Source organism: Anguilla anguilla, chromosome 2, assembly GCF_013347855.1.
Source record: "Anguilla anguilla isolate fAngAng1 chromosome 2, fAngAng1.pri, whole genome shotgun sequence".
NCBI classification, from domain to species: Eukaryota; Metazoa; Chordata; class Actinopteri; order Anguilliformes; family Anguillidae; genus Anguilla; species Anguilla anguilla.
The window spans coordinates 51,735,302-51,752,110 of record NC_049202.1 but is presented as its reverse complement, the minus strand read 5'-3'; the positions used below and the strand labels follow the sequence as shown (position 1 = coordinate 51,752,110).

The 16,809-nt window shown below is 41.9% G+C and overlaps 2 protein-coding genes across 7 annotated transcripts in view; one reads left to right on the top strand and one right to left on the bottom strand.

The window, feature by feature from the left end:
* lcmt1 (leucine carboxyl methyltransferase 1) overlaps positions 1 to 16,809 on the top strand; it is a 52,815-nt gene that overhangs the window by 10,673 nt on the left and 25,333 nt on the right. The gene's annotated exons all lie outside the window — the stretch shown is intronic.
* arhgap17a (Rho GTPase activating protein 17a) overlaps positions 1 to 16,809 on the bottom strand; it is a 42,797-nt gene that overhangs the window by 17,827 nt on the left and 8,161 nt on the right. For all 6 annotated transcript variants that reach the window (XM_035402698.1, XM_035402703.1, XM_035402699.1 and 3 more), the window contains 4 exons: positions 5,663 to 5,702; positions 2,539 to 2,643; positions 2,351 to 2,427; positions 139 to 250 (listed from right to left, as the gene is read on the bottom strand). In XM_035402698.1, coding sequence (XP_035258589.1) covers positions 139 to 250; positions 2,351 to 2,427; positions 2,539 to 2,643; positions 5,663 to 5,702 — 334 coding nt within the window. The remainder of the gene's footprint in view (positions 1 to 138; positions 251 to 2,350; positions 2,428 to 2,538; positions 2,644 to 5,662; positions 5,703 to 16,809) is intronic.

Below are 16,809 nucleotides of genomic sequence, written 5' to 3'. Positions count from 1 at the left end.
ATAGAAACCTGTGGTCATAACAGTGACACAGGTAGTAGATAAAGCAAAGCAGTAATGTCATCAACATGCCATGATGGGTCAGCGATACTGCAGAGGACAAAGAGATGAAGCATGTCCATATCAACACTTCCTGCTCACCTCTGCTAGCTGATTAAGGGGGTCAAGGACATCTTTTTCGATCTGCACCTCATGCTGCATCAGCTCAGAGGCCAGACGGTTCTCTGCCTCCCCACAGACCTCCATCATCTTACTGCAAAACAGAGACACCATTATCATATCATTATCTTCTTCTTCTCTATATTTCAATATCTTAGAAGACCTACATCCATAGGCCTTGGTAGTTAATATTTTTTAATAAAAAGTATCCAAATACAATTGTGAAATGAAGAAAATCCCTTTAGGAATAGAACAAGAGAAATTCTTTGGGGAAAATGTTTAAGAAAACTGACCTTAACTTACTAAATTTAAGAGCATGTTGCAAAAAGAAGATTAGCCTCCAGAACAATATTTCTCAGTAAAAGTACTGTCTAGAAACAAATTACTCTGAGTCACATTATGTACTAGGCTTGTTTACAAAATCTATTTTTATTTCAGTAACACTTTTTTTCAACTGCCTGTTTAACTAACCGTGTGGCATATCAGAAACTAAAAATATTCAGTCCATTTTAAAAAATTGAGAGCAGTATTCCCACTAGAGAATAGTGAAAACTCTGAAATTCCAGAACATGCTTTTCTTATAAAATATGTGCAGTTAAAGGTATAAATGGATTTAATCAGTATGTAATCTCTGGTGGTAAAACTAAAATAAAGATTATGCACAGGTTGTTTATATAGCTGCACTTTCATTCCACCAGTAATCATAATGAAGCCATTCCTAATTATTGCCTGTGCATGACATAAATCTTACCAACCAATTACTTACCACCCAGGCAGAAAATAAATAATTCATTGTCTAAAATTACTTTCCAGAACCAGAAGTCGGGTTTAGGTACACTTCTATAGCTTCCCTACAAATTTTGTACGGCACTCGTGTTTACTGTGCCACAGCCAAGCCAGCGATCGCTATAAACACAGTCCTATCATGTCCCCATAAGTCTATCACATCCCCATAAGTGAATGCAGAAACACAGTGGGACAGATTACACCCGTCACTAGGATATTTTCAGTGCAGAGACCATACATCTCACACTTCCACAAAAATAAGTCAAGGCCAATTATTCAGAGATAGCAAAATGGAGGGAACATTTCTACGGTTTGAGTGATGGCCTTAAGAAACATGCACTTTTTCTGAGCATACCAGGCTGAATAAAATAATTGGTATCCATCCTCTTACAGGTAAACAACATTAAAGTTTTCACTGGTAGTGACACAGCTAGTTTCATTGTTTTTTTTTTTGTTTTCTGTAAAATAAAAACTGCCTGCAATTCCATAACTGACTTAAGTTGTCATCCATTCAAATTTGTAATCCAAATTTATTTTCACCAAAAAGCATTGAATTTTACAGGCTAACGGGTTTAATCATGCATAACGTCACTGGCTTGGGCTTAACATCCAGAAGTGTAAACTGCCATAAATGTTTCACTTCTTTACGGCAATTAGATGTGAGATTTCAGGTGAATCTGAACAGATTTCAGGCAAATTTGAACAGAAGCCATAATTTGTGACAACAGAATTGCTTTATATTCCAGTGGATTGTTAAGATTAATCAGCTATGAAGTTTAAGTTGGAGCAACATCTTTGTTTTGTTTTCTGGTGGGTCTGGTGTCTTGAGTTTATTTTGTCAGCACAGTTTCACTTCTCCCAGACAGCACATGTAGTCGCCGTCTGTCTCTTCCACATTCCCAGCAAGGCCTTTTAGCGATCAATAAGCCCGCTCTCACTGTGTATAGTGCTCCTTGACCACTTCAGCACATATCTACAAAGGTCATCATTAAAGTGCCCAGTGATTAGGTCCTTTCTTGCCTTGTTTTTGCTGGCAGTTGCATAAATTAATAAGCAACAGCCCTTGTTGTCTGCAGTGGGTTGTGCAGTATGTCATACCAGAAAAACGCATCCAGTTCCATGGGACTTGTTCGGGCACCAAACCGCCACCAGGGTGCTTGTTTTGCCGACTTGGGTCAGTTTGCTTTGGAAACACTACTTCAGGTAGAGGTGAGCCACTTTAAAGGCAGGGCTGCTCAACACACCCTTTTCAGCAGCGGTAGAAAAGTTGGAAGCGTATGCAGACTCCGCATCCTGAGCTATTTGTCTGACAAGCCACATCCTGAATAGCTTATGTAGACAGAGTCGTTTTCTTGGAGGTAAGTTCATTTCTAACTCAATGACCTGGAAAGCAAAATTGTGAACTCACCCAATCAGAGACTCTTCTCCCAGCTGAGCTCCTCCATCCTGCATGGTCTGTGATAGCGCCGTGAGGGGGAGTTTCTTCTGTGGGGGGGGGAGGGGGGAGCGATGGCAGTGTGAGCAACACCCTCCTGAGAGAAGGGCTCCATGACAACAGCGAGGCAGGCCGAGCAGCGGAACACGAGGGCCACTTACGTGTCTCTTCTCCGCGTCGGTGCCGAGGTGCCCCTGCAGACATGTGATCAGCTTCTTGTGCGCGTTGTGAGAGACCCCACGCACCAGCTCCATACGCCGCTCGATCTGAACCAAGGCATAGAGACACGAATGCATCATCAAAGCATTCACTTCAGCCGCTGCTTACTGCTCTCATCTGAAAACTCGCAAACTGTAAAGAAACCTCATGAATCTAAACTTATGATCGTTGTCCATCTCAAAACCAGTCTCGAGGCTTAGAGACAGCACTTCTGTTACACCCAACAGTACTGTACACTGGCACAGATGCCAGAACTCTTCCCTTAAAATTCCAGGCCCCTGTCTGTGCTCTGAAATGGGAAGCAGCATAGCTGTTACACCGCATACCATTCCACACTGCGCTTCAGGCTGGGCCCACTGAGCTGTGCGGCGGCTCTAACTGGCAGCTGTGAGGGGGTAAAGTTCATCTCTGAGTGATAATGGCCCCTCCAGAGCAGCTAGGCTAAAGACTTTAAAGCCCATGATTAATCTGTGGCAATTAGCAAAAGCAGGTCCACCAGTTTGTCATGGGGTTCAGTCTGGCTGTAGTTCTTATATATTGAAGTAATTCAGGATGGAAAACAGAGACACGATGACCAAAATTTACATTCCAATTAGAGTTCAACATCTTGAGTGTTAGGCTCCCAGTCAGAGATAAATAGGTCTGCTGGTTAAAGCATTATTTCTTATAAGTACGTGCCATTTTTCAGAGTGAACTGAACAAGGCGAGATTTATTCAACCTTTTGCCCATATTGTACATGTAGAGAATAACTGAGACAAAATACCTTGCTAAAGGAGGTCATACTATTATCAAATTGAGTGCTCAAACCAGCAATTTCTCAGTCACAAGTCAAATTTAATGTCTAAATCCAAATCTACTTTGCCACTCAAAAATGAGTGGCTATTTAAGTGAAAATACAGAACAGATCATAATTTTCTGGATGCTCAATTACATTAAATTACATTACATAGTGAGAGCACCAGAGGGTGAGAACAGGGCATCATCCTACGCATGCAAATAACATGTTTACAGGATTCTGAAATGAAATAAGATGGCTTGAATTTCGCTCAGCAGTTAAGAGTTTTTGTCATGTTTTCACTTGGAAACAAGAGCTTTCCTGTTTTGACTTGACTGTACGACACAAGAAAAACAATTTTCTTTGAAAACAAAACAGAAAGCGAGGCAGCAAACCCTAAACGAAGGAAGCACGTCGGCGATGAATAATTTGTGCCTGAGCCGTGACAAGGGATCTAAGAAAAATGAACACAATACTGAATACCGCTCCAAAAACAGCCTGAAGGTCAGGAATTCCACAGGCTGGGAAAAGAGATAACAGCCCCCACACCTCCCGGGTCCTCCCGGGCACTCACAAAACATCTGGGTCAACACTGTCCGCCAGGGTGTCTCCAGGCAGTGTGGACCCGGTACCTGGCACAGAGAGCGGGGAGGGGGGACCCAGGCTGCTCTTCCCTCTGTACAGTACGTCTGCAGAGGGGCATCCTGTCCACGTGACCGCTCTCCGTCTGCGCGATGCGGGACATTTTCGACTTCCCCTTTCCATTACAGACGGAACGGAGGCTGTAAACAGAGCAGCGGACTCTGGGAAGCAGCCTGTGGAAAATGACTCGTGGCGGATGCTGCTGGTCCCCTCTCCGGACCAGGGACAGTCATCCGGCGGTACATTAAGCGCTAGAGTTACCGGAGCAAACAGGCCCAGGCACGCACAGGGCCAGGGCCACAGAAAACGAGCGGCAAACCGTGGAGCCATTTCCAACTGGGCGCATTTATAAAGCATGACCGACGGTCACAACGATCAATAATTACAAGTTTAGCTGAAGGACATTATCAATGTCACACTGGGTTTGGGAGGGTAAATGCTTGCTTTACTCTGGCACTCCCGATATTATCATGTTATTTTTATTTTTTTTACTGCCGTGAAAATCGAGTTTAAAAACCGATGACACAGCACGTAAGGGGGTGCAGGGCCTTCAGGAATGAGAGCTGAGGCCAGGAGTCACATGCTCTGCATATCTGCTGTGCCTACAAGGCCACCCTGTGACGTTCCTGTGGGACAGCTGCGAGTGGGACTGCGGGACACTGCTGAGATCGACACTTTCCAGCAGTCTGCACAATCGCTGCTGTGAGAACCTCCTCCCCTAACCCAAACTGACCGACAATACAAAGAACACCCACAGACTCATCACTGTGCACAGGAGAAACAGCACCAGGAGGAAATTCAACATCCCTCCATACTGCCTCCAGTTCAAATGAAAATAACTGCATAAAAAATGCTACCTTATATACTGGAAATGCATTGCCCGCCCCCTGCATATCAACCAGAGGTTTAGGAGGCCATTTACTGATTGAGGTCCATCCCACATCATTCTTAATGTGGAATGACTGGGATAATGGAGATCAAAGGCAAAACATACAGAAGGGAGTGATGCAAACCCCTTTAAGTGAGACTTAAAAGAGTCTTATTCCTACAGCTCAGTACAGTTGTGTAAAATGGCAAATATTACAATATACTCAAAACCATATCAGTACTTTGCTAATCTGCTTGGAACGCTAAATCAGTCATAGTTTCATTACCATGCATTAACATTGCATGAATGCCACACTGAGTAATCTACCGTGGTGTTAGGAAATCATTTTTTTTAATGGCAAAATACAATACTTCTCACATATGAAAGTATGTGCGATAAGTCAACAAGCTAATATCATAATCTTACAAGTTGGTTTTATATTGGGCTAAAGTCTGTCTGCTTGTTGCATTTACTTCTCAGTTCCCAAGACTTATTATGTAAAAAAACTGAAATTCCAGTCATTCAGAAAAGTGCAGAAATGTGGTTTCCTGGACTCAAATGTGGCTTTAAGGTTTCAGGCTGACTGCTGAAAATTCAAAATAATTGTATGCAATCTCAAATTTCTAATATAAGAGCTTTGGGCCAGTGCAGTATTACTACCCCACAAAAATAACATATCAAACATATTGATGCTGATTGATCATGTAAAAAAAAAAAAAACTAAAAGAAGAAGAATCACATTATCTGTTGATAATTAACAACAATAAAGGCAACTGTTACCTGTAAAAGGTCATCACTAAGAACCTCTGTCTTCTCAGCTCTGTAAAAAAAAACAATATATGTATTGTTAAAATAATATATGTATTATACAAACATTTCAGTGTTCAAGTAAACTCCACAAAAAGGAGACTTTCCACATGAACTCGATTATTTTCCTGCTGAACTGTGTGACTCAGGGCTTCTATGGGCAAGTCTGGTGCACTGTTAATTGTTCAAATTGTTTTTCATGGCAAAGGTAAACTAAAAGGTTGTCGAAGATGTATTTCATTAAAATGCATTTTAGTGGGCAGATTGAAATTGAAGATAATGTTCCTGCTTTCAGTGCTACCTTCCTACCATTTCTTCATGAATGCAGTTCATTCAAATTTACAAGCACAAAAACAGCAAACAGCTGCATTTTAAAAAAAGATTGTATAACAGTAGTCAGAACACTATTAAATTGTTATTTCCATGCTTATCTATCTCTTTCTTATTTAACATATGTAGCATCTTAACTGAAAGTAGTAACAGGGTTTACATGTTTTTAGTGATATCCAGTCCATATCTGTACAGGCCATGTTTCACGAGTTGGTTGCAGTTAAACTCGTGAAATGTGTCAGGAAAATGAGTTTGTTTTGGGAGGAGTGGCCAGTAGATCTCTGGGAAAAAGTAAATGCGGGAGGCAACAATTCGACAAGTCAAAGTGCAGCACTTGTGCCAATAAAACTGAACCTTGGCACCATTTCAGACAACTCTCTGGAGATACCTCCATTCTTGAACCTGTTTGAAGGATTACAGAGCATTAAACATTTCAAAAACATTTCAACCATTCCATTTTTGACAATAAAAGGAAGAATGAGCACTTTTCAGGGAAAGAAATGACTTCAGTGAATGCCCATATTAGTGCATTTTCTAGTGCACACATGATGGTGCTCATATTACAACAAGGAAGCTACTCGGGCAGATTTGCCTCTTCTCACAGCAAAAAATTAAAAACAAGGAAAATGCAGGAAGCACAGACCATTGAGGATGCTCACATAGGCTAAATAATTCCCTTTCTCTAAATATAAACACCAAAAACAGCAGAGGCAAAAATAATTCTGTGGGGGGTCTCGGGAATTTTCAGAAATCGCTCAACACCTTCTTGAGCAGGCAAGCCAAGCAGCTGTCTGGAAAAGGTGCCATTTAAATACACTTTCCCAGACTGCTTCTACTCAGAGAAACCAGGCGCACTGTCTGCACATACACAGGGCTGCCGGGATATTAATAGCAGACTAATGGGAGGCTACGGGTCAGAAAAAGGGAATGGCAAAACATGACACTACGGGGTAGCTTTCTAAGTGTATTCACACGCACGCGCACAGACACAGACACAGACACAGACACAGACACACATACAGACACACACACAGACACACACACACACACACAGACACACACAGACACAGACACACACACACACACACACACACACACACACACACACAGACAGACACAGACACAGACACAGACACAGACACAGACACACACGCGCAGTGGAGCTTCAGTGAAGGTTCACTAGGAAAGGAGCCAGCCTCCCAGCTCATACCTCTGTCATGACTCACAGAAGGCTCTGACATGCTCAGTCGTGGCTCTCTTATCAAAGCAAGGAGTGTTCCGCACAATATTGCTATCAAAGTACAATCTAGTTAACGCTGGCAATAGAATCTGTTATAGTCCAGAAAACAGAGAGACAGCTGAGATAAAAGGTTCTGTCAGGTAGAGATGGTTAAAATAGAGATGTGATTTGTTTTTTATTTGGTTGACCTAAAAATGAAAATAAACATGTAGCATTAGAAAAATTACAGAAATGAAAGACGAAAGTACAAGGCACGCATTACCTGAAATCAATGCCTTTACAATGGTCTCTGAAATGAAGTCCAGTTCAGAAAAACACAATGTGTGATATCACACAAAATGTTTTTTGTTTGTTTGTTTTTTTTTTTTTACTTATTTGAACAAGACAACAGAACTGCATTACAGTACAATGTATATTTTCAGAATGTCAATGAAACCGTTTCTCTTTGTAATGTCTAGTTCTGGGGCTCCTGCGGCAGAGTCAAGCTGCTGCCAGTAATACTTTCTTTGGGCTCTTAGCGCCTTTGTGGGGGCTTATTTTTGAGCTGATTGAGCACAGCTCCACTGCTGTTGCAGCTCAAACAAAGTTTACTTCTGACTTTTCTGTCTCCCTGTTACATTATGTAAACTAAAATACACTGACTTGCATGTAGGACACATTTAATGATAAAACTGCACATTTGAATGGCTAACAAATATGAATTGGTCCCTTTAAATAATAATGTAAACCAAAGGATCAATTATAACCCAACTGAATACATGCAAATTATACATGCACTTCAGATGCTGGTTTCACAATCACATAAACATATAGGCACTTACCCCCCCTCCCCCTCCCCAATTAACTGCCTTGTTTTAAGCTAACAAGACAGTTAATGAATCCTGTAGGACCCACTGGCCTCTTTAAAGACATGGGCAAGTAATGTCAGTAAGAGTTTTAAACAGCCAGATAAATACACTGCATGTGGGCAAGGAGAAAGGGAAATGCGAAAAAAGAAAGAACGAAGGAAGGAAGGAAATGCTCACAATACAATAAAACCAGATAAGATTTCTTTGCCAAATTGCCTTGCCATCTCAACAGACCAATCATAGCTTAGTTCAAAGATATAAAAATGAAAACAATTATATAATATTTAATAATTTTTTTAAATAATTGCAAAGAACACAAATTCAACATCGGTTAGAGTGCTTCTAAAACACAGACCCAAGCTACAGGACATCTTAATATGTTTGATGGACGAATGACTGAACGATTGGATTAAACTTTTCTCCTGAGGTTATCAACAGTGCTATCAGTAAGGGCAAGTACACTCTGTGCTAAAACAGTGCAATGATGTTTCTGCCTATCCATCCTGGCAGATTTTTAAAAAATCAAGCCATGATTCAATCTCCTCCACCAACTAATTCACATAAAACATATGTTTCGCACCACATTTTAAAGGTGTGAAATGGGTTTCTTCAACTATTCTCCATCAGCCTTGGATTGAGTTCACACTATTGCAAAGACAAAAAAGGACATTATGTTGTTCAACATTTCCCCACATTGCCATTTTGCCAAAGCCATGATTTGCTATGACAGGTGAATTCATGAAACCAGGGATTCAACAGCTGCCTGCTTCCATACATGGGGACTGAGTCAATCCCACCGCCGAGAGAAATTAAGTTTCAAGAACCGTAAAGTTTTGTAATAATCGTGCTTATTGCCAATGGCTGACAATTTCTAGAATACAATTAATATTGCTGCTGCAAAGTAAGTACTGCTCTCAACATATTTGTAACCAGTCTGGTAAGCAGCTAGGCTGGCATAGCAAATTATGTGGCCAGCGACTGCCTTCATAAATGGCTGAGGTAGTTCCGTTTTTGACATAAAGCCTGACTGTGAATATGTTCACCGTTAGCCCTTTTCCTCTGCGTTTGTGCAGCCTGCTTGCTACTCGTGTCTGCGCACCAGATGGCTGCTCCTCTCCAGAAGCTTCTCACAGTCGCTTACCGAAACAAAACGGCTCCTGCAGTCACTGTCAAACAGTGTCTGCCCAAAACTCCCACCACTGCATATATACGCCAACATTTACAGAGTGACAATACAACATTAAGAAGCATAGACTGGGCAGTTGTTTGAACAACCTTTTCAGGAGAATGGTAGGTTTAGGCATTTGAGGTTTTGGTGTGACAGATCTCGCCATGGTCTATGCCGTACTTAACACTTTGAATTCTAGACACATTTCACGGCAATGATTGAGAAGTGCCAGCATGTTATTCAGCATTTCCCTGCATGGCATCACACTGCAGCTCGGCCTCTCGTCCAAAGCGCTCACCCGTGCGTCACTAACTGCACTTCCTGTTCCGCGCATACCTCTGTGTTTGTTATGGTAACAGCAGGAAAGAGAGCAGCGAGGAGGAGGGTCGTGTCAGCGTGTGACACGTTTGTCATCCATGCGGGAGTGTTGAGAGGAGAGGGGAGGAGGGAAGTGCTTAACCCATAACCCAGTTCGTCAGAGCAGCTAAACACTGTAACATCCTCCCTGCTCGGGGGTCACGACGAAGAACGCATTCGCACGGAGCAGGGAGACTTTAACCCTCCCACAGTGCTGCCGTCATTTATGAGCGCGCTGCAGTAAAAGAAAAATGGGTGGAGTGAACAGGCTAGATCAGGCTATTTTACCTACTTCCTAGCAACTGCTACACATTACGGATGCAATTCACTGACTGAAACGCAAACCTCAGAATGAAGGGCCCTGCAGTCGAGTGTTATGAACTTGCATGTTTTTGATAAAAGCTCCCACAGAAATGACAGAAATCCACAATGACATCCACAATGCAGCTGCTTTAGAGGAGAGGTGGTGCAGGCGGTGCATAGGCAACAAGAGGTGATAAATGGCTTTCCTGCCCTGTCTCTGAGCACAGTCAAAAAAATAAAAAATACTCCTGCGAAACTAGAGTGATAATTGACTACCGAGTGTCCCACACAAAATATCAGGCTCCCACCTACTCTCGCTCCACCACCCTGCCAAGTGTTAAATGGCTACATCAGTACTCTGTCACACGAGGTACAACTCAAAACAGGTGGAGTTGAGGAGGATGCAATGCAGTGTGAACTAGGATGCAACATTCCTGCCTCCGGAACACTGGCCGCTTGTAAGGGGGTGTTTACTTGCTCTTGGGGCTGGGTGCAGGCTCGTAGCATGGGGGGGATGGTTGCCTAGGGACAACAATTTCAACACTCGAGTCTGGCACAACACAACTTTCATTTCCAGCAGCGGGAGGAGGATCACACACTCAAAGCTTGTGTGATAAAGAGCATCACGTAAAAATACCCATCAGTTCCGGGAAAACAGACGGCTGATGAAAGCACTGATGGAACAATCAAGTCTGATAAACAAATCTGGCAATACAGCCCCAACTGCGTGCAGTCAAGAGACCACAACCCAGACAAAACAAAAAAAAATAAGCCTCATTAAAAAACGGTTCAATTTTCTCAAAACTCCCTTCTGGCAAATGTAGCTTTCCCCCACTCCCCCTCCAGTACCTCTGCATTGCTCAACTGGCCTGCCAAGTTACCCGCAAAACTCAGTCCCTCTCTTTCCAAAAAACTCCATTCTGTTCACTGTAGTAACCTCGTGACAGTGGCTGACAGCTGCTTCCAATTAAAAAAGAGGGGAGGAGGGGAAAAATGGCAGCAGCTACAACCAAATACAGATAGAATTTCTGGGGAACTTCTGGAGGAAATCCTGTATGGTAAAGACAAATGTAGAGAGCACATTCTTCTTTTGACATCTCAGTGACATAATCCACATGGTGTGGGTGGCACTTCACATTTACACTTTAGGTTCACTCTAAAAACAATAGAGTCTGTTCTACCAATGATACCAGAAATGATTCAGTTTAGCTAAGCTCTTGCTAAATAAGCAGAACTGGTATACTCAGTGCACAGTGTAAAGGAGCCTGGTAGCTCAGCTCGCTGGAGACGAGGTTTCACATTTCCTTACTAATGAACTGAGGAATAACCTTGAGGGATGCTGTATCTTTTCTCTCTCAAGTTGTGGAGGCGGGGAGAAAATATTATTGGAGACCACAGCATGCGCACGTACGGACCATAATCATCTTTACATGACCGCATGGACGATACTTCCAGCTAGCAAATGTATTCAATAATGAAAAAAGCTCAAACATAAATTAATCTACAGCTGAGCTGTCATTGACAAAGCAATAGTGTGTGTAATCACGAAATGCGATTGACAAAGATAATGTTTTCAGCACTTTACCAAAACATTATGCACCAGTATGGGCTTAGAAGTGTCTCTGTCTCTGCAGAAATGCGGCAGTGTGTGTTCAGCAGTCGGGGCATTGTGTCAGTCTACAGCAGAATGCGAGACTACACAGCTAAGCTGGAACGTGCTGACACAGCCGGATCCTGACGCAGCTGCGCGGCTTTATCTCCTAATGCTGCAAACAACGCCGATGGCACCCTGCATCCTGTCCGCTCCAACATGGAATCCCATCCGCTCTACATAAATAATCAACAACTACACAAATACAATAAACACACACTCATTATGTAATACATTTCCCTTGCTTTCTCCCTAAGTGAGATTTTCTCAGCACATGAATCGTGGCACAAACCGGCCATAGCGCTATTCCCCACATGCTTGCATTTCTGGGAATCCACGGTCAGAGACTTTACAGAAAATTGTAGCAATACAAAGCCACACATCTGTGCCCAAAGACAATCCTTCGTTGAACCAATTACATATTAAAGCTATAAAATAAAGTCAGACTGGAACATATTTCTATTCTGTAACTACTATAGTACATTGCCTCCATCCTGAACTTAAATGTTCTTTTGATCTTCTCATTTAAGATTGAGAACATATGCAATTTACAATTCCAAGAAACCATTCTGTAAAGGCACATCAAGACCTCAAGGCTCTTGTGGTTACAGGAGCCATTGTCAGTTACGAGCGGCAGAGCCGCTGGGCACTGGCATGAGATGCGTTTGAAGTGTGCAGAGCGCTGCACAGGCCCACATTAGTGCGCTTCCGCTCTGACGTCAGGGCCAAATTTACACGTGTGATCTCGGCAGTTCCCTGGAACTAGCAGCAGCTTTAGCTGCACAGAAGACAGTCACTTCAGGACTTCGGAGTAGGTGGAGCTTGCTCCACTGCTACAATGGCCCCCGGGGGTCCTGACAGAGTGGAACTGCCTAGGGGCTCCGAATCCAGCCCCTGGACGTTATATGGACTAGCGAGCCAGCTGCAGAAAGAACACTTCACAAACTCAGAAGGCCTTTCCTTCTGAAGGTGCTCGTCATCAAAGCCCCCCATTTTTCACTGCCGCTGCTCACTCTTAAAGGGAGGAAAGATGGCCAATTTATGGACAGGGGTTCCTCTGTAACGGGGTAATGAAAGGACTGACACTCAGTCGCACTAATTTAAGAACAGCTCAGCAGAAAGTAAATGACCAGGACAGGCCCTGGTAACCATGTTAAATGTGCTATTCAGGCAGCACAGCCTTCATGCTTTGACTTGAGGCTTTATTTACTCTACTTCCTTTTATACAGGCTGAAAGACACTAATTGAGGGTCAAGGAAAATCTGTGATTCTGCATTTCAGCATTTAACAATGCAAAGCCACACAACATGCATTTCTTTCTCCATCAGATTGTGATATGTCATCATAATATAAAACTTTAAGTAGTCAAAATGTCAGTCGATGTGTACGACACATAGCCTACTGCAGTACGACTTTGTTTGTACACGTACAAAATATAGTCAAAACACACAAGGAAACCATAAGGTTCCTTAAAGGACAATGCTGTTTATTTGAAATAAATGTTACAAACAGGCAGGCTATATAAGCCGTGTCCTTTAACTTGACCCACCCAAACAAATGGAGATGACAATCTTTTGATTAAAAACAATGGGTGACAAATGTGCGTTTAGACGAGCGTTGGACAGATTACCCAACGGTCACAGCACTCAATAGGCGGATCAGTGTCCATGGAAACCTAGTATCAGAGAGGGAGTACACTGTATGTGGAGGCTCTGTTATTGAAAAAGCAGAGCTGGTGCCGACATCTCGGGGCAGCCATTAAGAGACTGAGGGACAGAAAAGGGGCCACTTATGCACTCTGGCAGCTACAATGTTACACTGTTAAGGGAGAACCACGGAAGGGCTCTTTCAAGACTTGGGCTATAACCCCAAACCCCGAGTTACCGAGGGATGGCTGGCTCTCAACTTTGGAAGCACTTTTTGAAGAAAAATAATTCATTACACAAATGTTTTTGCAACAGGCAGTTATTCAGTACATACAAGACATAAATTCTTAAGGACAGCTTCAATGAAGCACAATAGAACATTATTAAAATGAAATCTTCCCAAGATGTTACAGTAGGTTCTTGTACTGTACAGTAAGTACAACGAAAGTCAAATGCACTTGGAATGGCAGAAACCAAGTGTAAACAGTCAGAGAGGAACAGGATTCCTACAGCTTAGCAATGTGAGATATTTGGAAAGTTGTCTAGTATTTGGATTTTGATATGAGCAAGGATCCACATAACTGTATGGCAACCATGTAACAACTTAATGTGATATTCAATTATCATAATAATTTATAAATGTACATACTCTTAAATGTTGTAAATGCATACAATAAAGTAACCAAATAGACTCAATAAAGGACAGAGAAGCATGTGTCAACCTGTGCTGCAGCAGAACTATACACTGCGTAAATATCAAATGTATATTGCTGGTGCAAGATAAGCTCTTGGACCAAGTCAATACTTGATACTTAAGCAAACTATTCACAGGGAGCCACAGACAACTTTGCCTGACAGGGATCAATAGGCACCGTTTTGTTTTCTTTGACAAACACACTTCCACATGTGTACAGCTAAAAACATCTGAAGAATGAATTCAGAAGTTTTTACTGGATTTTATAAAATTACAATATGCTTGTGCCAAAAACATTAAGATATTTCTAGGTACTTCTGGTAAACAAAGTGATATAAAACACAATGCTCAAAAAACACTGAGCGTGTTATATTGCATCCAAAAAATGATGGATGCATTGTGTTTTAGGCCATGTTTCTGTGTGTTTTTAACTGAACTGCAACTTTACTTTATCTGCACTGATGCATTCTATAAGGTATAAATGATCAAACTTTCTCAAATGTTGAGCCACATTTAACAGCAGATAAGGCTACAAGACTAAGGCTAAGACTTCATCCTGAGCCTCTGTAAAAAAAAAAAGGTATGCAGTTGAGTAATCGTATCGAAACTCAAACTGTCAGAGCCGAGTATGTCGGCAGACTTCCCTTCTGGTGAGGAAATTAGCCACCTGATGAGATTTTGTACATTACAGGCAATGCTAACCTATCAAATTCACTTCCCTTCCAGATTTCTAGTGTTTTCAGAGGCCAAAAACCCAGTGAATCATGTCCAAAATGGGGTATCAAAGGGGTTGTGCATTCTTCATTTAGCTGAATGTAGATCCTTGCTAACAAAGATGCTTTCTCAGTACTCAGTTGAATCACATTCCAGCTGTATCCTCTGCTTTTTACATTAACTAGATCTGCATTGTAAAATGTGGACTCTGCCTTCTGTGAACAAGGGCAAGATGGAAATATGTGAAAGGGGGAGGCACCCATGTTCACATAGTTTAAACTAAGTTTTCACATCTGAAATAAAGCTAGGCTAAACCAAGAATGTAGGCTATAAATAGACCAAATATGTGTAGATCAGATATGCCTACCAAGATCTAAATGACATTTTGAATTTTCACAAGAATGTCCATTGAGCACTTTAAGCCATTACCCTTACCAAATTCGCCTCATCACCTTTTTTTATTCCAAGTTAGTATCTGTTTATGGAGTTTCCGATTTTCTCAGAATCACCCAAGTCATTTTATTATGATGCTAATGGAGCCAGGTTTATAAAGTAATGCAAAAGAGAGAGGCAGAGTGCATGTATAGATAATAACTAGGCTCAAAATCTACAGCACAGTAGCTTTATCTGAGCCCTGCAATTCTGATGAGTTTTCCCTAATGCATATCTCCATGTTGCATAAACCAGAATAAGAATAAAATGTGTTAATATCACAATGCACTGAACCCAATTAAAAGTTTTTCAGACCACACATGCTGATATATTTCTGTAGACAGCATAGTTGTGTACAAAGCAACACCAATTAAAATTTCCTCATTGCTGATTTGCACAACACTACAGTGAATCAAAGGAAAGCAAGCCCCCCCCCACCCCCACGTACACATATTTACCAAACACAGAAAACCTGTCCAGGACTGTTGTTAAGCCGGCAGTGTTGTAGTAAGAGAGAACTTATCTGGCACTTATAAATATGAGTCACGTGTGTACTACTGATCACAGTGTCAAGAATACAAGCCATATTTCCACGCATTGTCAAGATAGCCGACGCTGTTACTGTATCTGGACACGGAGAACAGCTTCTTCGCTGAGCACCTGGTGCTGTTCATCGGAGAATTTAAGCCTGCTTTCACTCCGCCATCATTTCCTGGCCATTGTTACCTCCATTTTGTCATACAGCCAACTGTGTCATACAGCCAACTATGTAATTTACATACTCAGGTTCAAGAAATTGGCTACTTGCTTTCAGATTACCTTGCTTTTAAAATGAGAAAACTGGAGCAATTCAAAGACTAGTCTAATTTCACTGTTGTTTTCATAAGGCTGCATTACTAATAAAAAACAGTTGATAATTCACTGAGGAAAAAAAGTTAAATTATCCATTGATACTGGTTTGCCATGAGCTGTTTCCAGAATAAACACTCAGCATTTAGGCCTAATCACTCAGCAAACTAGCTAGCTATTTCAACTGAGCCAACTCAGCCAAGCAATGATGAAGAGCACAGATCTATAAACTAGTCAAATGCTGATGGACCAGTGAATGTAGTTAGGTTCCTCTTTTAATAAAATGCAGCCAACATGACTGTTCGTACACGGGCAACCCAATCACATACATGACGCAAGCAAAGAAACACTCCGACGTCTGTGAACACACCGTATTTGTGCGGATCCCAAAGCTCAAAAACTTTCTATAACTAACGTGCTGCTTAATATCAAATGGCTCAAATGCTCTAGGCCAGCCATCATTCTCAAATGTCTTGTAAGCTATCAGTTACAACAGACTAATTATCCAAGCCATGCACAGTCAGGTCACATTTCAGAGCTGCAATAGAAGATAATGACTGCAGGTTACAGGGCAGTATTTCATAATCAGCCATACACAACTGATGCACAGCCTAATGCCTTCCAAGCCAAGAACACTGGAGGACAGATGGAACATCCATTCAGAAATGATTTATACTTTTGAAAGTAAGTCTTCCGCTGTGTGCATTTCCAACTTTCACATATGTAAGCAACACTTACCCTCAGGGGCCACTTTATTAGGTACACCTATCTAGTACCGTGCAGGACCTACTTTTGTCTCCAGAACAGCCTGAATTCTTTGCAAGGTGTTGGAAGCAATTCTGAGGGATTTTGTCCCAAGCTGACTCGATAGCATCACGCAGTTCCTGC